The 22,915-nt window shown below is 31.6% G+C and overlaps 4 protein-coding genes across 5 annotated transcripts; all 4 read right to left on the bottom strand.

Moving 5' to 3' along the window:
• Nucleotides 1–1,299: 1,299 nt before the first annotated feature.
• On the bottom strand, nucleotides 1,300–2,558 carry LOC117917059 (protein PLANT CADMIUM RESISTANCE 2-like). 2 transcript variants are annotated; one of them, XM_034833381.1, is made up of 4 exons: nucleotides 2,312–2,558; nucleotides 2,162–2,233; nucleotides 1,862–2,074; nucleotides 1,300–1,640 (listed from the first exon to the last, which is right to left on the bottom strand). In XM_034833381.1, exons 1-4 carry the CDS (start codon nucleotides 2,490–2,492, stop codon nucleotides 1,564–1,566), a joined length of 543 nt encoding a protein of 180 aa, XP_034689272.1. In that variant the 5' UTR covers nucleotides 2,493–2,558; the 3' UTR covers nucleotides 1,300–1,563. The 2 variants fall into 2 exon arrangements, with proteins under 2 accessions (XP_034689272.1, XP_034689202.1); XM_034833311.1 differs by having other exon boundaries at nucleotides 1,862–2,233.
• A 3,536-nt stretch (nucleotides 2,559–6,094) lies between these two features.
• LOC117914858 (protein PLANT CADMIUM RESISTANCE 2-like) lies at nucleotides 6,095–7,024 on the bottom strand. Its single transcript, XM_034830367.1, has 4 exons — nucleotides 6,931–7,024; nucleotides 6,769–6,840; nucleotides 6,475–6,684; nucleotides 6,095–6,360 (listed from the first exon to the last, which is right to left on the bottom strand). The coding sequence occupies exons 1-4, from the start codon at nucleotides 7,022–7,024 to the stop codon at nucleotides 6,287–6,289; spliced, it is 450 nt and encodes a 149-aa protein (XP_034686258.1). The 3' UTR covers nucleotides 6,095–6,286.
• Nucleotides 7,025–10,572: 3,548 nt separating this feature from the next.
• LOC117917301 (protein PLANT CADMIUM RESISTANCE 2-like) lies at nucleotides 10,573–11,881 on the bottom strand. The gene is made up of 4 exons (XM_034833566.1): nucleotides 11,555–11,881; nucleotides 11,405–11,476; nucleotides 11,086–11,289; nucleotides 10,573–10,836 (listed from the first exon to the last, which is right to left on the bottom strand). The coding sequence occupies exons 1-4, from the start codon at nucleotides 11,733–11,735 to the stop codon at nucleotides 10,760–10,762; spliced, it is 534 nt and encodes a 177-aa protein (XP_034689457.1). The 5' UTR covers nucleotides 11,736–11,881; the 3' UTR covers nucleotides 10,573–10,759.
• A 9,689-nt stretch (nucleotides 11,882–21,570) lies between these two features.
• Nucleotides 21,571–22,450, bottom strand: LOC117914851 (protein PLANT CADMIUM RESISTANCE 2-like). The gene is made up of 4 exons (XM_034830356.1): nucleotides 22,348–22,450; nucleotides 22,198–22,269; nucleotides 21,879–22,091; nucleotides 21,571–21,647 (listed from the first exon to the last, which is right to left on the bottom strand). Exons 1-4 carry the CDS (start codon nucleotides 22,448–22,450, stop codon nucleotides 21,571–21,573), a joined length of 465 nt encoding a protein of 154 aa, XP_034686247.1.
• Between the last annotated feature and the right edge of the window lie 465 nt (nucleotides 22,451–22,915).

The raw sequence follows: 22,915 nt of genomic DNA, 5'->3' as shown, positions 1-22,915 counted from the left end.
TTTGGCAGGCTGAGAAGTGGGCCATTCTAATACGTGGGTAGTCTGGGTGAGCTCTCATTCAAGAATATGACAAGCCAATCAAAACAACATTATTGAAACCGTGGTGCATCAAACTCTCTGCCCCTCAAATCTTCAGACATAGAGATTTCAAGTAAGAACACCCATAATTCTTCCCATTATGGGTCTTGCTGCTGAAACTTTTCCAGAATGGCTCCATCTTCAAAACCACTAGTTTCAAGGTTTTGGCCCTTGTCTGAGTTGCTTAGTTCAGTTTCTCATTTGAGCCAGTTCCAAATCCATTCCTTTCTAGAGAGAACCTCATAGCATTAACATCATCTTCATAGTTGTGAAAGCTGCTGATGGAGGTCCGCATGAAACAGTCAGACTAGACACCATCGGGATGATCACAAATCTGAAACCATGCATACGACCCAAATGAAACACAACTGATGGAAGTGCTTGCTCAGTCTGGCTACCAGGTTCAATCTGCCGTGGTGCTTCCCATTGCATTTTGAGCGAGGGTGATGACTTCATGAGTGTCCGAACTTCAGATTCTTTGCAATCATTGATATGGATTTCCATTCTCTCCATTAGAGAGAGCATCTGCGAGTTCAATTCTTAACTTCTATATTAAACATATTTTTTAAATTATAATTTTTTTTATAACAAAATTAGTCAAATAAACATATATAAAAACTTTTATTAAGATTAAAAAAGAGTTTAAGTGAATCCAAATAAGGTTATATCATTGAAAATATATCACATGATTAGAGGGAGATTTAGCATCATTTGTGCTGTGTATAATGGATAGAAAATTGCTTAGAATATTTTACTTGGTGTGACGTTTTAAGGGAGAAGTGTGTTCGAGCTCAGTCAAGAACCCTATATTTGAATATAGTCAATTAATATTAACTTTCTTGGGATGGCTTTGTTGATCTCAACTTTGAAACGGCATCTTACCAATTCAAAATTCATTAAACTAGCTCAAATCAAAAGAGAAACGATTATAATGGAAATGGATCATGTGAATGGGTAAAGGATGCAGGCTAATATATATGTCACTGTTTATTTTGCTAATTTATTCAGATGAATAGAATTCATTTTAGTTGTGGACAGGACTTCAAACTGGTCCAGTCTCCACCCAATCTCTGGAGAATTAAATTCAGGCTAACATGATCTGGAAGTTCATCCTCAGCCCAATCCAATTTTTAATGGGAGACAAAAACCATGGCCTCAATGTAGAGATAACACATTGGGCTTAAATTGATCTACTGATTCTCTACCATTACGGCGTAATCATACGGTAAGCATGACTAAGAGGAATTTTCATAACTGAAATTAATACAATGGTAATTAACATTCACTATTACAAGCATTTATAACACGATTAGAAAGAGATTGCTAGAAATGGATTGGTTACAGGGTGATAATATTAATTCGGTAGTGAAATCATTTTAGCACATTGCGGCCAACCATTCTGGATATGATCGATACCCTGCCACGAACACACATCCTAGCATAATATTGTCTGGTCCAAAAACATATACAAGCAGATCGTCCACACTAGCGCTGCATTCCTCTTTCCACCACGGGAGCCATCGCCACTCCACGATTCTGTCTCTCCATATTTCCTTCCCATCCTAAACAATTTCAAATACAGTATGATCAGCCAAAACCCCGCTATGATTTTTCTTAAGTTAACTGCGTTTCCCAATTACTTGACCAATTAATATATTGGTGAGTTGTTCCAAATTTAATTTTTTTGGTTTATTAATGTATAATTATTATTCATGTAAAAGATATGATACAAGTATTGCAGCCATCTATGGACGTGGGAGAAAAAGAGAGAGAGGTGGAGTACCGAGGGACATGTCGAAACCACGGCGAGTGAGCTCGCGGTACTCCTGACACAAAGAACATGTCTCGCAACAGAAATGAACAAGACAGTCTTCACAAGGGCTCTCTTTCAACATCAACTGCTTCCTCAATTTGGTGCGGTACGAGCAGGAGAAGAGACAGGCGCAGGTCGTGAAATATGCAAGTGCTGCGTAAATGGCGCCGCTTGCAAAACAACCTGAAATCAAATCACCACCAAACATCTTAAAAATAATCTGGCAATATATGTATATATCTTCGTGTCTAGCTAATAATAAATACTTACTCACTGTTCCTTTATCAACGATCTCAGCAATCTGCCCAAAAGTAATGCATGGACACCAGCACGTGATACAACCTGCAACACAAGTGATGAACATTTATAATAAGTTGAAGAGCTTTCATCGGAGACAACAGGGTCTTGAGAAGCACATACAGTTTGTGACGTCCGAGAAGCAATCACAAAGGCCGGTGGACCAAGGGACCTCAGTTCCAGGTTGAAGACCACCGGTGTAGCTAATCGGAATACCCGTGTCCATCGCGGGTTGACTGGAGGTATAAGGAGGCGCTGAGGGCGGAGGTGAAGCCGAGAATTTCTGGTAATCGTTTTGGTACATGATTCAGTAATAGAATTATGGAGTGATTTGAAACGATAATTCAGAAAGATTGAAAGAGGATTTTTCTGCTGATAAAGATAAGATGTATATGGTGGAGGCTGGTGACCAGGAATATGTTATTAAGATATAATTTAGAATGCCTTTTCGTGACTGTGATTTTAGACTAGGTGTTGTTTGTTTTTATGATTTAATTTTAAATAGAACTTATATTTAACTTAATAATAAATAATATTTAATATTATTAAGTATTAAATTATTTATTTTTTTAATATTTTATTTTTATTAAGCATTATACTATTTGTTTTTTTATATACTAAAAATCAATATCTTAATATTTTAATATGTTAAAAAAAATATAATTTAATCGTATTTCTAAAAAAATTAAAATAATAAAATTGTTATAATAAATAATTTATCATTCTTACAAAAAATAATTAATATATTTATTTTTTATATTTTATATAATTAAAATAAAATATTTAAATTTAATAATCTAAAAAATAATGGATTGATAAAACCTAAATCAAATTACTTTTAAATACTTTTCAATTTTTAATTATTTTTATATTAAGCATTATTCTAGTAATTCCACTCCCACTTTCTTCCTCTTTATCCTCCTTCTGCCTTCCGTTGAAGAGCATATTAGGTTTCAATTAGCCGTAATCCTCCATTTCAAAATTAGGGTTTTGTTTTCTCTTTTCCCCTTGGGGTTGGGGTTTGGGATTTCTCCGTCGTCAATGGCAGGGGTGGAGGGGGCATCTGGGTTTTGCATCAACGAGGCGCTAACGAACAACGAAACTCTAGGCAGTTCTAGCGAAACTACAGAGCCACAAGGACAAGGAGGTCTTTGGGTTGGTTTGCAAGAGATGGCTACATTTGCAGAGCACCGAGCGGAAGAAGTTGTGCGCCAAAGCGGGGCCTCTCATGCTTCGCAAGATGGCTGCGAGGTTCTCCCGGTTGGTTGAGTTGAACCTGTCGTAGTCCGTTTCCCGATCCTTTTACCTCGGCGTCATGGACTCCGATCTCAAGGTTATTGTAGATGGGTTCGGTTTTTTGTGCATGCTTGGTTTGCAGTATTGCAGAGGATGGGCTAGGGTTGGACGTCGGGTTACGATCGTGATTTGAGGAGGTTTAAAAAACCAAATATTTTGGTTTTTTCTAAATAGAAAAAACAAGCTTTTTAAACCTCTCAAAATCACGATTGCAACCCGACAAGACAGTGAAGGTCAAACGAGGTTGTGATTAGTGAGCCGGTTGTAGATGACTGAAACAACGTTCTTCCAATGGCTGTAGCTGGTCGGACTTCGCCTTCTCCCTCATTCTGCCTCCGTTTCCTTCTTCGGTTCTGCTACCGTGCTTCCTTCATGTGACGCCTTCATAGTAGTCCCTGACCTTAGGCTTCCTTCCTCTCATCTTTTTCACCGTCTGAGACTCCATTGAAGCTCTTCACAGCTTTAACTACACTTCACGACTGAAACCGAAACTATAGCAATCTGACTGTGGACAAAAATGGTGTTTCACGCTCTCTTTAAGACAGTTCCCACCACGCGTCACTGAGATCTCTGCCTTTGCTGAACAAATGTTCGTCACTGTGTGTGGGTTTGTGTTTGTCGCTTCTGTGGCCCTACGAGAGACATCCGAAGGGTTTTGGGTTTTGGCGAATTTGCGATTTTATGCTAGGGTTTTCCTTTTTTTTTTTTTTTTCTCCTCAGTACTTTCACCATTTGATAGGTCCTTTTTGTTTGGTTGGATGGAAAAAATGGCAGAAAATTTTTACTCGTTGAGTTTTTCTTGATTAGCATTTGGAGAGAGAAGGAAAATTTACTGAGCTTTAGTCATTAAGTAGACAAATGGTAGTATTAATTTTTTTTGTAACGACGATAATGATAAATTATTTATTATAATAATTTTATTATTTTGAACTTTTTAGAAATAAGATTAAATTATATTTTTTTAATACATTGAAATATTGGTTTTTAGTATATAAAAAAACAAACAATACTTAATAGAAATAAAATATTAAAAAAACAAATAATTTATTACTTAATACTATTAAACATTATTTAGTATTAAGTTAAATATAAGTTCTATTTAGAATTAAGCTAAAAAAACAAACACCACATAATTCTCTAATTTTTCTAATATTTGAATAATAAAATTTTTTAAGTATTAAAAATGTTGGATACATTTCCTTAAATTACTATCAAGTGAGTTCTTAATAGACATGTTGTAAGATAAAATCAAAATGATCTCTCCAAATGAATGAACTAGGGAAATAACATCCGCGAAATTGGAAGTATCGGAAAGAACCTTGCAACTTTTGCAAGAAGGATGCAGTCTCCTTTCCCAATTAACAACCAAGTCCATTGTTTATACCGTGACGTTTGCATTTAAGAAAATTTTATCAAAAAGAAAAAAAAAATCCTACATATTTGATTTATCATTAAAAAATATATAGAGAAATATCAAACATAATTAAATTTAGTTAGAAATTTTTGCATATTTAAGTTACTTAATCTTTATATAAATATGAAAAAAAATAATAATAAATTTGTCAAAGCTTATAAATTTATTAATTTTAAATTTGTTGTTGTTGTTGTTTTCTTTTTTTGATATTTTTTTAATGTTTAGTTCTTGAAAAAGTCAAGAGAAAATATGAGAAAAAAAAAAATCAAAAGGAAAAAATAAAATGATAGAAAAATGAAGAAAAATAAAAAAATAGATTTTAAATTAATAAATTATTTTTATATATTTTTCATACATATTGCACTTATTTTTCTTCTTTTACATAAAGATTTAATAATTTGAAAATATATGCATAAGTTTTTAAGTAATTTTAATATATATATTTGTATTTTCATATCTATTTTTGGTTCTTGAAAAATTCAAAAAAAAAATGAAGAAAGAAAATAAAAATAAAAATGTCAAGAAATAAAACATGAAGAAAAATAAAATATTTTAGTACACTTTTTCAAACTTGTTATTCTTTTTTTTTTTTCGTCTACATAACAATTAAATAATTTATAAATATTTGGTTTGATATGTACTCGACATACTTTCTAAGGTCTTAATCTTTGTTATTTGAAGATTCGATTTTATCTATTGACCAATAGGTAAATATGTACGTAAGTGGGTAATTTGGTAAATTTAATGAAAATAAAAAAGGCATAAAGACTTGAAAAATTAAATTTTCAAAAACAGATTAAACAAATGAAAATTTTGAAAAATGACATGGAGTATTCATTATTCAAGCGCTTGAAAGTACTGAAGTAGTTGAAACTTCTTTTTATTTTTATTTTTATTTTGTAATTTTGTAAAAATTTGGAAAAATCCTACTTGTTATAAATATATTTATTTGTGTTAATTAAGAATGTTTTACATACCCTACTATCACCATCCTACCATATGTTTTCAAAATTGTAACAACTTAATGGGTATTCAAGTAGAGATTGTGGTGGTTGGTTGATCTTCTTAAAAATATCCGACAATCCAGTTGTAAGGTCTCGAGTTCAGAGGTGGCGCATACACAATTTAAACCGGCCTGTAAGTTAAATTGTACAAATATCATATAACTTGTGGTTCTCCGTTCTGGATATGTTGCATTCAGTGCTCCAAGCAGGACTATGAGGCCAAGTATACACTCTCATGACGGCAATAGGAATAATTATTGCAATAGATATAATTGTTCCGTACGAGAAACAGTAACGGCAATCGGGTGCAGAGATAGATGCATGCAGACAATGATTAATTAATTCATGAGATTCAACAACATAGTAAGGAAATAATCTTCGACCCTAACGGTTCATGCCTTCTTCCACCTTGGGGGCCATCTCCACTCCCTGCTGATTGTCCATATTTGCATGCCATCCTAATCAAACAAGTTACAGACCAGATGAAGGCGAAATCCATCAAAAAAATAACCCCAGGAAATATAACAGAAAGTTGCATGAATGTGAGGGATATATGTTGATAGTTTGTTTACCGATACTGGGGTTGAATCCACGGATTTTGAGCTCGCGATGCTCTTGACACAAGGCACAAGGCTCGCAAAACCAGTGAACAAGGCAATCGTCACAAGGGCTCTTCTCCAACATGAATTGCTTCCTCATTTTAGTGCGATAGAAGCATGAGAGACAAAATCCCCACTTAGATAAACCTACAATTGCATAAAGCGTGGCTGCTACAAAACAAGCTGACCGCAACACAATCTTTAAGTTAGAAGAAATTAAAAACATAATCTCAATCAAATAATGATCCACAGCTACTTAGTGCTTACACGTGTTTCCTCTATCCACAATCTCAGCAATCTGCCCAAAAGTAACGCATGGACACCACATTGTCAAACAACCTGTAAAAAAAGGCAATTAATTAACAACCATATATACCATACAAGAGTGGAGTTTTAGACTTAAAAATCCCACAAAACCAAAGAACATACAGGTTTTGACATCGGAGCAACAGTCGCAAAGACCAGTGTTCCAAGGGCCTGGGTTTCCAGGCTTCCCAGTGTAGTCTGGGTTGGTTGAGCTCATGATCGAAGTAAGATGAGGGGAGGAGAATGGGATTGACAAAGAGAATTGCTCGGATGAAGCTGTTCTGCTGATTAGGATACTGGCATATATATAGGGAACAAAATTCCAGTAAAGTGTGAATGCGAGAATGGGAATTGTGTGTGTGGGGCTTCCACCATTTATTATTGCAGGCATATCGTGGAGAGAGGTGATACAAAACATGACCATGCGCCTACGTCATGGGCACGTGTCCATGCAAGGGACTGATCTTTTCTTTGTCCAACATCATCACCACTAAAATTTGCAACTATAGACATAACTTTACACTGACAATTTGAGCGCCTGCGTTTGGCTTCTCTCTTTTTCATACCCTCTGAAAGCTCTTCTTCTTTCCTTCTAAAAAAAATTGTTTATTTATCTTCCTATGTACTTAATTCTAATTGTCAAATTATTTAAATGGTTAGAGAATGATATTAAAGATATATATTAAAAACACATTGTTAATTAACTATTTAGATTTTTGTGTACCTAAAACTAAAACACAGGTGTGGACATTAAACCCTTCAACAAAATTATACCAAATATGAAAATAAGCAGGAGAAAGAATCTAATATTGCTTTGTCCCTTTAAGAAAGGTCTTCTCATCATGTGACAATGCCGCTATAGTGGAGAAGTTGAAGTCGCATTCAGACAGATCAGAGGACCAAACCAGCCACCTGGGTACGTATATTAATGGATGCATGATTCAGTATATATCAAGAATTTTTCTTGTTAAGGTTGATTTGATAGAAATACGGGGAGTGGAGCAGGGCAACAAAAGAAGAAAAGATATGGCCATTGGAGATGTTGTATTCATGTGTCACGAGTAGACTGATGATAGGTGGCATAAGCAGGAGCATATATCACGAGGAGATGTTGTATCAAAACGCCATGGATTGTCCACAGACAAGCTTACTTCTTTCAATTTTTTTATATTCCGGTGTCCTTTTAATCAGACAGTAAATACTCCAATCTCTGCGATTCAACTTGAGTTGGGGAAATGTCCTATTTGAAAGAAGCTCTTCATCGGCTTTTCCACTTTTAAAACTGAGATATGAAAGAAGAAAGGCATTGATAACTCACCAGCTGGAAACCACCGTATATGAACGATAGTGCGCCTGCACATCAGAGGGGACCAGGGAGAGGATTAGCGCAACTATTACTAGTTGAGGCCATTCAAAATGGATGTGTAGTGCGGTTGTGGGGACTTGCTGAGGCGAGGGGTAAAAACTAAAAACTAAGACTTATGAGTTTCAGGCGGGAGACAAACGAAAAGCTAGAAAAATGGAAAAGCTGGGACAAGGCAGAGGAGGGGCGCAACAATTACTAGTTGAGGCCATTCAACAGGGATGAGAAGTGCGGTTATGGGGACTAGCTGAGGGGAGGGATAAAAACCAAAAATTAAATCTTACATGTTTCAGGCCGGAGACAAAAAACGAAAAGTCCATCCTCATCCTCACCAAGGATTCATATTGATATTGTTCCACTAATTAGGTAGCGTCACAATCAAATTTCCCATGATATTATTATTATTGAAAATTAGACCCCGTTTCACATTGCTTTTAAAAACACTTGAAGTATTTTCTTAGGTAAGCCATTGGGAGGTTTTTATTTTTTATTTGTTATTTTCTTTTAAACACTTCAAAATTTTCAAATATTCCTAAAATATTCTAAGTGTTTCCAGTACCTTTCTTTCCCTTTCACTCTATTCAAAGTGTTTCCACAACCTTTCTTTCCCTTTCACTCTATTCAATTTTTTTTTTTAAACTGAAGAATTAATATTTAGAAAATAATTTTGAGATTTTGTACTATCTTATCATAAATCATTGCAAACTTATCATGTAGTAAATTCAATTACATCAATTTTTAATTTTTCATGTATTCTACATTGTTTTTATTTTTATAATAAAAAATTAATTTTTTGAGTTTTTTTAATAATATAAATGTTTATATATATATTAGTAATAAAAGTTTTTGATTTATTATAATATTTTTTTTTATAATAAATGTCCTTGTAATTTAATAACAGTAAAAACATTTTTGTATTTATACGACTTATCATGAAAAACACTATTAAAATCACTTTTTTATATTCTCATAAAAGTGTCGTTTATAGAAGTACCGTAAAAGAAAATACTTCTAATTAAAACACTTCTACTAAAAGTACTGTGAACTATAAGAATTATATTGTGGCCAAAACAAAGAAACATGTCCCTATTTTCTCTTAAGTATCTACAAGTAATCCATTCAACCAAATTTAGGAATATAAAGCAATATATGAGCATCATAAACGCTTGTTTTCAAAATTTGCAGTTTTGGTTGTGTGGGTTAGCTATATGTAGAGCTCATAAGCAGTAAATATCTTTTCTATAAATAATGTGCCGTAGGTGTTTAAGTTTCACTTTGCATATCAAATTATTACTTACACTTTGCCAATTCATTAACAATGTTTTGGGGAGAATAATATAAATAAACAATATGTTTTGGAAGATTAATATAATCATTTATGATATGATTGTTTAAGAATTATTTTAAGTGATTCTCTAAATCTTTGAAAACAATTTTCAAAGTTTTTGTCAAATACTTAAGAGTATGTTTGAGAATGATTTTAACTAAAATATTTTATAATGCTAGCTTTTGTTAGTAACAATTCCATTAAAAATGTTTTTAAGAAGAATTGAAAATATGTTTCAATAGCATTTTTGGTAATGTAGAAGTAGAACTCATTTGAGATAATTTCCTATGTCTTTGTTTTAATAAAAGCTAGATCAGAAGCCAAAATCATAATTTTTAAAGAAAAATATGAATATTATAAAATTTTTATTAAATATAAAAAAAATTTCTTATACAAACCAAAAATAAACTTTTACAATAGATAATATTTTCATAACTTCTATATTAAACATATCTTTTAAATCATAAATTTTTTGAACAAAATTAACCAAATAAACATAAAAACTTTTACTAAAATTAAAAAAGAGTTTTTGAAAGTCAATCCAAATAAGGTCATACCATATAACAATTTATTTTTTGTTTAAAGAATCATCTATCAAATGATTGTCCAAAAATCACTTTAAGTGATTCTCTAAATTTTGAAAAGAGACCCATTTATCAGCAATTAATTTTAATTAAAGACATTTCCAAGTGTTAGAAAATGCTTTTAACCCATTTGAAAATCAAGAGCTCCTAATTTTTGTATAAGGAATATAAGAAAATAACTTATTATCTTTCTTAAATTTATCTTCATCCTTCCTTATTTTTGTGTCCAAGGTGACATGATAGATGAATTTATCTTCCATATTAACTATAATATTTTCGTATGGGATTGACTTTCCTTATTAAATTGGGCCGGAAGTACACTGGCCCAGTCTCGACCCAATCTCTGGAGTATTCAGGCTAACATGATCGTGAAGTTCATACTCAGCCCAATCCAATTTTTAATGGGAGACAAAAACCATGGCCTCAATGTAGAGATCACACATTGGGCATGAAGAGATCCACTGATTCTCTATCATTACGGTATAATAATGTAGTCAGCATGATTAAGAGGAATTTTCATAACTGTAAATTAATACAATGGTGATTAACATTCACCTTTACAAGCATTTATAACGCGATTAAAAAGAAATTGATGGAAATTGATTGGTAATATTGATTCGGTAGTGAAATCATTTTAGCACAACCTACCATAATACCGTCTGGTCCAAAAACGCTAGACTAGCGCCGCATGCCTCCTTCCACCACGGGAGCCATCGCCACTCCAATATTCTGTCTCGCCATATTTCCTTCCCATCCTAAACAATTTCAAATACAGTATGATCAGCCAAAACCATGCTATGATGATTTTCTTAAGTTAACTGCTTTTCCCAGTTACTTGACCAATTAATGTATTGGTAAGTTGTTCCAAAAGAGTTTTTTTTATCAACATGAACAAATTCTAATTATTTTCGTTTATTTATAATTATTAGTCATGTAAAAGATATAATACTATTATTGCAGGCATCGATGGACGTGGGAGAAAAAGAGAGAGAGAGGTGGAGTACCGAGGGACATGTCGAAACCACGGTGAGTGAGCTCGCGGTACTCCTGACACAAAGAACATGTCTCGCAACAGCAATGAACAAGGCAGTCTCCACATGGGCACCCTTTCAACATGAACTGCTTCCTCAATTTGGCGCGGTAGGAGCAGGAGAAGAGACAGGCACAACATGCAAGTGCTGCGTAAACGGCGCAGCTTGCACAACAACCTGAAATCATATCACCACCAAACATCTTAAAGATAATCTGGCAATATATGTATAATCACCAAGGCTAGGCTAGGCTAGGCTATATCTTCGTGCGTGTCTAAGAGTATATACTTACTCACTGCTCCTTTATCAACAATCTCAGCGATCCGCCCAAAAGTAATGCACGGGCACCAGCACGTAATACAACCTGCAACACAAGTAATGAACATTTATAATAAGTTGAAGAGCTTTCATCGGAGACAACAGGGTCTTGAGAAGCACATACAGTTTGAGACGTCGGAGCAGCAACCACAAAGGCAGGTGGACCAAGGGACCTCAGTTCCAGGTTGAAGATTGCCGGTGGAGATAATCGGAATACCAGTGGCCACCTCTGGTTGAATGGAGGTATAAGGAGGCGCTGAGGGCGGAGGCGAAGCCGAGAATTTCTGGTAATCGTTTTGGTACATGGTTCAGTAATAGACTTATGGACTGATTTGAAACGATAATTCAGAAAGATTGAATGAAGAGTTTTCTGATGAATCTTCTCTGTGGCTGGAAATATAGATATGTATGTAGAGAGAGAAGGGTTTTTCTGTTGAAGAAAGGAAATGGATCAAAGGCCGCTGTTGTTGAGTGGGTCGTATGGCTGTAGGTGGCAGTAAACCACAGGAGCTGAACCATTCCACCCAATTTCTGGTTAACAGTCTCCACCATAGTAATTGCACCCAACACGTTAACTCAATATTTAGCTCAGTATGACTGACTCTTGTGCATGTGCGTTCTTTTTTCTCCTTTTATCTAGAAGAAAAGGAGTCGTTAAATGGTACGCACGAAATTCAAAGTAGGAAAAGAACCTTGCAACTAGCAAGAAGGATTAAGTCCATTCTTCAACCGTGACGTTTGCTTTCAAGAAAATTTTAGGGAGAATTATGCTTTGGGATGGCCTGAAAATTGACCAGCATATTCGTATCCACATTTAAGTTCAAGATAACCTGATTATCTATCATTAATTTCTAAAATAATCTTTGCTTAGACCAAAATTTAAAAAATTGGTTTTTATCAATGAAATATTGACAAAAAAATCAATAATCGATAAAAATTGTTAAAATATCAAATTGGTAAAATGTCGGAAAAATCCTCGATATATGAACGAAATTTCGGTCAAGGAGCGAAAAATGGGCAATGGGAGTGACACGTGTGGGCAAAAGTTGGTCTAAAAAAATCGGCATAATTGTCAAAACATCGCCGACTTTTTTGAAAGCTTTTTTTTAATTATTATTTATCCATTTTTAAATTATTTATTTAAAATTTATATTATTATTTTACTTTATATTATCCTTTTATTTTAAACTACTTCTCATATTTATCTCATTAATCTTATTTTAAAAAATTAATATCACTTCATTCTTATTTTTTTTATTTATCCTTTTAATTTTAAATGTTTTTATTTTAAGATATTAAAAATATAATTTTACTCAAAATATGCTACAATATAAAAAAATTAACCAAGTCCTAATATTTTATAAATTAAAATTAATTTGATAAGATAAATTATTATTATTCATAATTTTTATTATTTAAATTAATTAATTTTAATAGAAAAAATTGTCACATTTGTGATAAAATTTTAGAAATTAAATCTTAAATAAAATATTTTATATAAATTAAAAAAATTATTTAAAATGTAATAAAACATGTTTTAATAAAAGTATTTTAAAATTTTTAAAATAAATGAATATAAATATATTAAAGAAATTTAAGCTAGTTTTTATTTATAAAAATTTAATAAATAATATCTTTAATCGTGTTTATGTCAATTACACTTTATATAATAATTTTAACATGCTTTCAAACCTTGGCATGGACACATGAGGAGTATAAATTCCAATTTCTTTGTATTTTTTTCTTTCCTTTTCTATTCCCTGTTAACTATTACCCATTTCAGCCTTTTTTGTTTTTTTTTTTATGTTTTTGTTTTCCTTCCAATCTACATTTCTATTTTATACCCATTTTTCATAATTATATTCCCATTTTCATTCCATTATTTTATCATTAACAAGTATTAATTGCTATTAATTTTGTATTTATCAAAAAAAATTAAAACTATAAATATTTCACATAATTTTATATTACAATTGTCAATAATGTTTGTTTGTTTGTTTTTTTGGTTTTTAAGATATTGAATCCTCTTACTCTTATAATAATAAAAGTAAAAAATTTGGGATTTTTCATCTAAATATATTTTTTTTATCTTTTTATATTTATCTTTTAGTTTAATTTTTATTTTTCATTTTAAAGTTACACTACCCTTTTATTTATATTTTTCTCTTATTTTTAATTATTTTCTATATTTTCCATATTAACCATATTCTAAAAAATTTTAAAAATCGACTATCATTCAACTCTATATATACTAGTAAGTGTAAACGTGAACGTGAGAGAATATGAAAAAGGTCCAACAAAATTTCAAGACTTATATAGAAATGAAATAGAGTTTCGAAATCAAATAATTGAATTAAACATGAAACCAAAATTTTAAAATAATTGGGATTATATATAAATAAGATTACACTTTTCGCACCAAATTTTATGATAGTAAAATTATTATTTTTAATCAATTTTCTTAGATTAAAAAAATAAATACCACCTTGATCCTTGGCCATAACATTTATGGAGAATAGAAAAATGTTTTTAAAAACGGTTATGGGGCCTACCATTTTCATTTGAGTGGGAGTTGATTTCAAAAGTACAATAGCATGAAATGAAGATTTAAATTCAGTTTGGGTGGTGTGACTCATGTCTTAGATTCTAAATATCAAAGAAATAGTTGTTGGGAATCCCGAATCACTCAGTTCCCATGCCCTAATTTCATAGGGTGCATGAAAATCTATCTTAAACTCTCTAAATATTTCGCAACAAAAAACCAAGTATTCAAAAACCAATATTGATACCACAAAAATCAAAGATCTAAAGAATAAAGTCACATATCTTTGATCTTGATGTTCTTGGATCGATTTTACTTGATGTTCTTGGATCGATTTTAATCGATGTAGATAACTCCAAAGTCGTAATGGATCTCATAAACACCATGATCTTCCACTCGATGACTTTTCCTTGTGTCTAGGCATTGAGATGGTAGAGATCTCAAGGCTAGAAGTTAAGGCTCTCTCTTTGCACTATAGGGGGAAAATATCAAGACATGAAAACCCTAACCCCTAAAGGGGCATTTATAGGTTTCTTACTGGGCTTAAGTGATTTAAGTTAACCATGGGCTTGAATCGCTTAATCTAGTTCAAAAAGGTAGTTAATTGATTAATTAACCATATAAGACCCTAATTAATCAATTAGCTCATTTTAGAGTTACCACTCACTTATCCCTGTGTAACCTTGCATAATTACCAAAACACCCTTAACCCTCATAAACCGTGTTATCAATGAATATAAGCTCAAAGTAGGGACCCTTAGGACCCATAGGAGTGTTGACTCCCTCAAAATCAAATTTTAAAATTGATTTAATATCCTACTATAGAGAATCAACTGTACTCTAATACCCTATATATATTACAAAGAAACACTAAGTACTCATGTTTGTGACCTACTATCCATTGCACTCAAACTCCTCATGAATTAGTGTTTGTAATTTAACAAGGTATTGTTATCACCTATCAAGATTACCTCTCAAATTCTTAAGTTATAGATTTCACTTATTATGTGATCAATTGATATACTCTAGTTATAAAGAGCATATGTCAAATTCCATTAAATGAATTATTGCGACCACAAATGTCATGATCATATGTCATTTGGATCATCCAAAGAGACATGCTGTCTCAATCTCATGAGATATTATAACACCTCTATTAAGAATACATGTTGTCACCAGTCTCCATCAATAGTGACCAAATCCATAAGAATATATAACCACTTTAAGGTTTCACTCATAAATCAAAGTCTCCTGTTAATTTTGGTACAAACTTAATATCCTCTCAAGGTTAAGAGTCCATACAATAGAGTAGTTTGATCAATTATAACAATTGATAGTTTTACGTCATGATTCACTGTAGATCCCAATGCGCATTACATATACTAGTGCATTCACCATGGGAAACACATCCCGATGACTAAGACAAGTCATCCATCTAATTAGGAGGTGGTGGACTACAATCTTTATTTGATTGCCCAAATCTATGAACCGATTGTGAACACCTTATCTACTTACAAAGAACCTATGACTTGTATCTTTTATACAACTCCCAATGCACCTAAGTCATGTACAATATAAGAAATACAGATTGAATACTCAAATCAATGTCAATACACCAAAAAGATAGCAAGAGAACAATTAAGCTTAACTTTGTTGCATCATGTCTTGCTTTTAGGGGCTCAATCCCAACAATAGTAAACCCTATTAGAGTGAGATATGGTGGGACGTATTTCTTGTGCCTCTAAAATTCATTGCTTTATTCAAATGGAGCATTGAACTTGAATGAAAATACGAAGCTACCTTGACAAAGAATTAGTCATGTGTGTGGATTTTTTATTAGTCCTATTATCTTTATGGCCTCAACCATAACCGGCTAGAAATTGATTGTTTTTTTAACTAGTTATACTTCACAATTTTAATTCACTACATATTTGCTTTTAGAATTAAAGTAAAAAAAAAAAATATATTCTTTATAGACATGTTATGACAAGCTATTTCCATTTTTAAAATTTAAAATTTAATAGTACAATTTTTAAAATATAGAATATAAAAATTTAGTTGTTTCTAAAAAAATTTTAAAATAAAGTCTAAAATTATGTAACCTAATCTTCTGTTGGATATTTTTGTATTACTTTGTGGCATTTTTGGTTAAACATGATTTTACATTTCTTATATAGATAACAAAAAAATATAAATTACCAAACTTCTATTGTTCATAAGAATTTAAAAAATAATTACAAATATTTATGTATTCTATTTTAAAAATAATAATCGTAAGCTTATTTCTTTTTTGTCAATGTTTTTTTTTAAAAAAAAATCGGTTTTCACCATTGGGTTTTAATTAATAAGGAAAGTTCAAAATTTTCAAACATTCCTAGTCTAAAAGCAAGGCAAGCAACATCCCCAACAAAAGAATTTTCAATAGAGCAAATCCTATTGCCTACTTTCGAGTGAGAGTGAGGCCCGGTTGAAGAAAAACTCAAAGATGAGGAAAAAGAGGTTAATATAAAATAAAAAGAATAAAAGCAAATGAAAAAACAATTGAATAATATCAACCATTGAAGAAAAAAAAATAGACAACCTTTATTCTAAATTAAACTTATAGAATATTTATATGCATAAACCTTGGAGAAAAAACCAAGGAAAATCTAGGTTTGTTTGTTTATGATTTGATGCAAATAGGTTTTTTTTTTCTTCTTCATGCAATAAGGGTGTTGAGGTTTGTGTGTAGACCAAATCGTACAAACCGGAGAGACATGAATAGATTGGCTAACTTTGTTCTTTAAACTTAGAAACCTAGTGTTGGAATCTCTGGATTTCTCTAATCTAAGCCTTGGATCATTGGGGTGCACACATTACTATCCTAAGAATTTCTTGATCTACATGACGAAAGCATATATCATATCAAAATTTTAGATTAAGGTGTATACGAACCATGTCTATGATATGAATGTTCCCAAATCAATTCTAATTGGTGAAGAAGTTGATATGACTCTTGAAAATCAAAAGGTCTTATGTCTGATGACTCTCTTTCTTGGATCTATACATTTGAGGATGGTTGTATCCTCTCATAGAAGTTAAGGTTTCCTTCTTCGAATTTTGAAAAGACGAGAGAAGAATATTTGAAGCCCTAACCCCTAGATGGTTTTTATAAGCTTCCTTTTGAGCTTAATTAAGTCATTTGAGTCCATTTTAAGCTTGAGTCACTTAATCTAGCCTACTTGAGTTATAATTAATTAATTAACTTTATTTTACTCTTATTAATTAATTAACCTAATCTAGAAATACTATGCATAAGGTTTAGTGCAACCTTATGTTTTTACTAAAATGCTTTTATACACACATGAATAAATAACTCATATATCCCTTAAGTAATGTGTCAGTTAGGAATATAAGCTTGAGCGGGAACCATTGAGACCCATAAGAAAATATTAGCTTCCCAAAATCCAATTTTAAAGTTAACTCAATATCCTATTATAAAAAGTCAACTTCATTCTAGTATCTTATGATATTAGATCGAGATATAAAACTTGGGATTGTGATCTATTATCTACTACATGCAGATTTCTCATAAACTAGTATTTGTAATTTGACGAGGTATATGCTATCAACATCTCAAGATTACCTATTCAATCATTAAATTATAGATCATCATATTATGTGATAAAATGACATATCCTATCTCACGAAAAGTATATGTCAAATTCGACTAAATGAATTATTGAAAATCAAATTTCGCATGATATTATTATTGAAAATTACATGTGTTGTTTAGGATAGTCAATTGTACAAGAATTATATCCTTGCCAAAAATAAGAAACCTGACCATATTTTCTCTTAAATATCTAGAAGTAATCCATTCAACCATCATGACGAATTTAGGAATATAAAGCAATATATGGGCATCTTATGTACTTGTTTTTGTTGCTTCTTCTAGGGACTTGGAAGCCGCAAGATACCACAAAATTTTCTTGTAAAACTTGGCCATGTCTTAATTAATTACTATATTTGTGAGTGTGCTAAGTATATCATATTTTGCAGTTTTAGTTTTGTGGTTAGCTAGCTATATATATAGAGCTCATAAGCAATAAATATCTAGGTGTGGTTAGCCAGTTCATTAAAAATGTTTTTGGGGCGAATCATATAAATAAAAAATATGTTTTGGAAGATTAATCATTTATCATGTGATTGTTTAAAAATTGTTTTGACTGATACTCTAAATTTTAAAAAGCAATTTTCAAAGTTTAATCAAATACTTTAGAGTATGTTGGAGAATGATTTTAGTTAAAATATTTTATAATGTTAGCCTTTGTTAGCAACGGTTTTATTTGAAACATTTTTAAGGAAAATCGTTTAGTATTTATTTATATATATACTAAAAATATGGGTTATGTGGAACTCATTTAGGATAATTTCCTATTTCTTTGTTCTAATAAAAGCTTAGCCTAAAGCCCAAATCATAATTTTTAAAGAAAAATTGGCTAATTCAACCTAAAGTAATCACCCTTGGGTAGGGGGAGTGTTGTGAATAAAGTGATAATCTCTTTTTTCAAATTTAAATTATGTGAATGCAAGAGACAATTATATGCAAATATATAATAAAACAATATAAAGACAATTGCATATAAAATAAAAAAGTAGAGAATAATGCATACAAACATAAGATTTTTATAGTTCGGTGCAACCCGACCTACATCTACTCTCCTCTAACTTCAATCCCAAACTTGAGGTTCCACTAATTCAAAGTTTCCAACCCAAGTCTTCATGCAATAGAATTTTTGGCTCTAAACACCATTTACAATCTTCAAGAGATGCCTCATTCTTGAACAACCTCTTATGTGATATCCCACACTTGAGAATCCCTAAGTGATACCTTACACTTAGATTTTTTCTCTCAAAGATTTACAAATGAAGATAAAAAATAATTTCATAAAATCCAAGTACAAAATTTTAGGTTCAAATGATACAAGATAAACTAGGATTGAATGATGCATTAATGATATGCAAGTTTTAGAACAATGATACACTAAAAAACACTCTCTCGATGCTCAAATATATTCAAGAAAGGTTTGAGAAGGCTAAACTCTTAAAACAATAAAGATTGAAACCTTTTTATAGAGTAAAGAAGTCAAATTAGTCGATGGAGGTTTGTCCGGTAAAGCTTTAATTCAACTGGTTTGCTAGCCGTTGACATTTAATACATGACAAGTGACCATTGGACCTCGACCGTCCTTCAATCAATATTTGATCGGATGAGGTTCAACCTTAACTAGTCGAACAAGTGTTTTGGAAGAGAGATAAGGTTTTTACACTCTTCAACCGATTAAACTGAACAAGTCGACTGGTTCCTCAATCAGTTGAGCCGTTTTTGACTCAATAATAAACTTTTCCAACTTAAACATTTTAAACAAGTTTGGAAAACATTTGACATAAGGTTATAGTTGAAAACATGAAATCATCCAATTTTAAAATATTTAAAACAAAATAACTCTTGAATGATTTTGGTGTATAAGTAAATAATGTAATGCATGAAAAAACCTAGTGCACCAACAACCTTATAAAGAGATCCTATGAAGTTTAGGTGTTGAAAAACACTTCTCTTTGAAGTCTTTCTCTTTTTATTGATTTCCTTTAACTTGATTTTGTCTTTATGAATACAACTTTGGAAATCTTCTTGTCAAATCACATTTGAAATGTAATCATTAATTTCAAATCTTATTTTGTTATTATCAAAATTGAGATTAACCAAACCTTGGTTTCACAAAATCAAAATAAAGTTCTACAATAACTAATATTTTCATAACTTCTATATTAAACATATTTTTTAAATCATAGATTTTTTTTAAAAAAATTAATCAAATAAACATAAAAACTTTTATTAAGATTAAAAAAGAGTTTTTGAAAGTCGATCGAAATAAGATCATATCATATAACATTTTTTTTTCTTTAAAAAATCATCTATCAAATGATTTTCTAAAATTTAAAAAATGATTTTAAACCTTTTATCAACACCTAATTTTAATTAAAGAGCATTTCCAAGTATTAGAGAATACTTTTAACCTATTTCAAAAAAAAAAAAAACACTTAATTTTTGTATAAGGAATATGATAAAATAATTTAGTGAGTGTTGGGTAAAATTTAATACTTACTACTTAATAATTTAAATTAATTTTTTATTAAATTATTTTTAAATTATTAACTTGAAACTTATCATTTATTTTTTATTTTAAATATTAAGATTTTTTGATAAAATTAACTTAAATTTATTTTTAAGTTATTAAATTAACATTTGTTTTCATTAGTTGTAATTAATGTTTATTATTAACAATTTTAATTAATATTTATTTTTATAAAAATTGAGTAATGGATGTGGAGTTATGGTTATTAAATATATTCTCATACATGTCAATATAGACAACAATGAAATTTATAATAAGAAGAAAATCCATCAACTTTAAAAATCATGAGGGTTCAGGTCCTCTATCCTAAAAAAAAAGCCTACTTGCCTCCCTAACTATTTATCCTATGCTCTCTTTTTGCTAGCGGTTCAAAATTCATTATGTTTATCATTGACTCTACTCTTTCACAAAGGAATCCGTGCAAAAAAAATTTCCTCTTACAACTCTATATATATATAATACATGTACCAACAAACATCTTTGAGCAAGAAATCCCCGTTTGAATGAATGATTCACAGTACATATCATTATTCCCACTAAAACTTACAAAGTTCTTTTTTTTTTAAGATCCAAGAAATTCCAAGTCCTAGATAATACTTTTTTTGGTAATACCTTTTTTTTTTTTTTTTTTTCAATTGACATAGACCAAATCATCTAGTAAAATGAGGATGATGTATAAGAAATAATCAAAATAGCTCAACTGGTAGAGTAGAGGACCAAAAATCCTTGTGCCACCAGTTCAAATTTGCTTTCTAGTAGGTAAATAAGATAAAAAAAAATGGGATTAAAAATAAGTTAACTATTTTAACTTAATACTTAAAGTCATTTTTAACTTTAAATTATTTTATGAAAAATACTTAATTTATTTAATAATTTAAATTAGATTATTAGCAATTCAAAATTCATTAATGAGAAACGATTATAATGAAAATGGATCATGTGAATGCGTAAAGGATGCAGACAAATATGTCTGTGTTTATTTTGCTAGCTAATTTATTCAAATGAATAGAATTCATTTTAGTTGTGAAAAGTACTTCAAACTGGGCCGGAAGTAAACTGGTCCAGTCTCGACCCAACCTCTGGAGAATTAAATTCAGGCTAACATGATCTGGAAGTTCATGCTCAACCCAATCCAATTTTTAATGGGAGACAAAAACCATGGCCTCAATGTAGAGATAACACATTGGGCTTAAATTGATCTACTGATTCTCTATCATTACTGTATAATCATATAGTAAGCATGATTAAGAGGAATTTCTCATAACTGAAATTAATACAATGGTGATTTACATTCGCCATTACAAGCATTTATAACACGATTAAAAATAAATTGCTAGAAATTGATTGGTAATATTAATTCGGTAGTGAAATTATTTTAGCACAACCTAGCATAATGTTGTCTGGTCCAAAAACGCTAGACTAGCGCCGCATGACTCCTTCCACCACGGGAGCCATCGCCAGTCCACGATTCTGTCCCGCCATATTTCCTTCACATCCTAAACAATTTCAAATACAGCATGATCAGCCAAAACCATGCTATGATTTTCTTAAGTCAACTGCTTTTCCCAGTTACTTGACCAATTAATGTATTGGTAAGTTGTTCCAAAAGAGTTTTTCTAATTATTTTCGTTTATTAATGTGTAATTATTAGTCAATGTAAAAGATATAATACTATTATTGCAGGCATCGATGGGCGTGGGAGAAAAAGAGAGAGAGAGGTGGAGTACCCAGGGACATGTCGAAACCACGGCGAGTGAGCTCGCGGTACTCCTGCCACAGAGAACATGTCTCGCAGCAGCAATGAACAAGGCAGTCTGAACAAGGGCTCCCTTTCAACCTGAACTGCTTCCTCAATTTGGTGCGGTAGAAGCAGGAGAAGAAACAGGCACCACCCGTGAGACATGCAAGTGCTGTGTAAGCGGCGCCGCTTGCACAACAACCTAAAATCAAATCACCACCAAACATCTTAAAAATAATCTCGGCAATATATGTATAATCACCAAGGCTAGGCCATATCTTCGTACGTGTCTAATAATATATGCTTACTGACCGTTCCTTTATCAACAATCTCAGCGATCTGCCCAAAAGTAATGCACGGACACCAGCATGTAATACAACCTGCAACACAAGTAATGAACATTCATAATAAGTTGAAGAGCTTTCATCGGAGACAACAGGATCTTGAGAAGCACATACAATTTGCGACGTCGGAGCAACAACCACAAAGACAGGTGGACCAAGGGACCTCAGTTCCAGGTTGAAGATTGCCGGTGGAGATAATCGGAATACCCGTGGCCATCGCAGGTTGACTGGAGGTATAAGGAGGCGCTGAGGGGCAGGTGAAGCCGAGAATTTTTGGGAGTCGTTTTGGTACATGGTTCAGTAATAGAATTATGGACTGATTTGAAACGATAATTCAGAAAGATTGAATGAAAGAGTTTTCTGATGAAGATAAGATGTTTCCTGTAGCTGGAAATATATATATATACACATGGGTTTTTTTGGTGAAGAAATATGGGTTAAAAGCCGCTGTAGTTGAGTGGGTCGCATGGCTGTAGGAGGCCATAGGAGCTGAACCATGGATTTTTTATAAGAGTACGGGCAGTTTTAAAAAATAATTCCTAAATTATTGTAATAGCAAAAATAATTCTAAAGCTATCGTAATTTTGTCTAAATAGGAAAAAGAAAATAAATTATAAGTGAAAAACCATCTCTTAAAAATACAATTTCCATAATATATATATATATATATATATATATATAT

The sequence above is a fragment of the Vitis riparia genome, chromosome 1 (assembly GCF_004353265.1).
Source record: "Vitis riparia cultivar Riparia Gloire de Montpellier isolate 1030 chromosome 1, EGFV_Vit.rip_1.0, whole genome shotgun sequence".
Taxonomy (NCBI): domain Eukaryota; kingdom Viridiplantae; phylum Streptophyta; class Magnoliopsida; order Vitales; family Vitaceae; genus Vitis; species Vitis riparia.
This window is presented reverse-complemented; position numbering and strand designations above follow the sequence as displayed.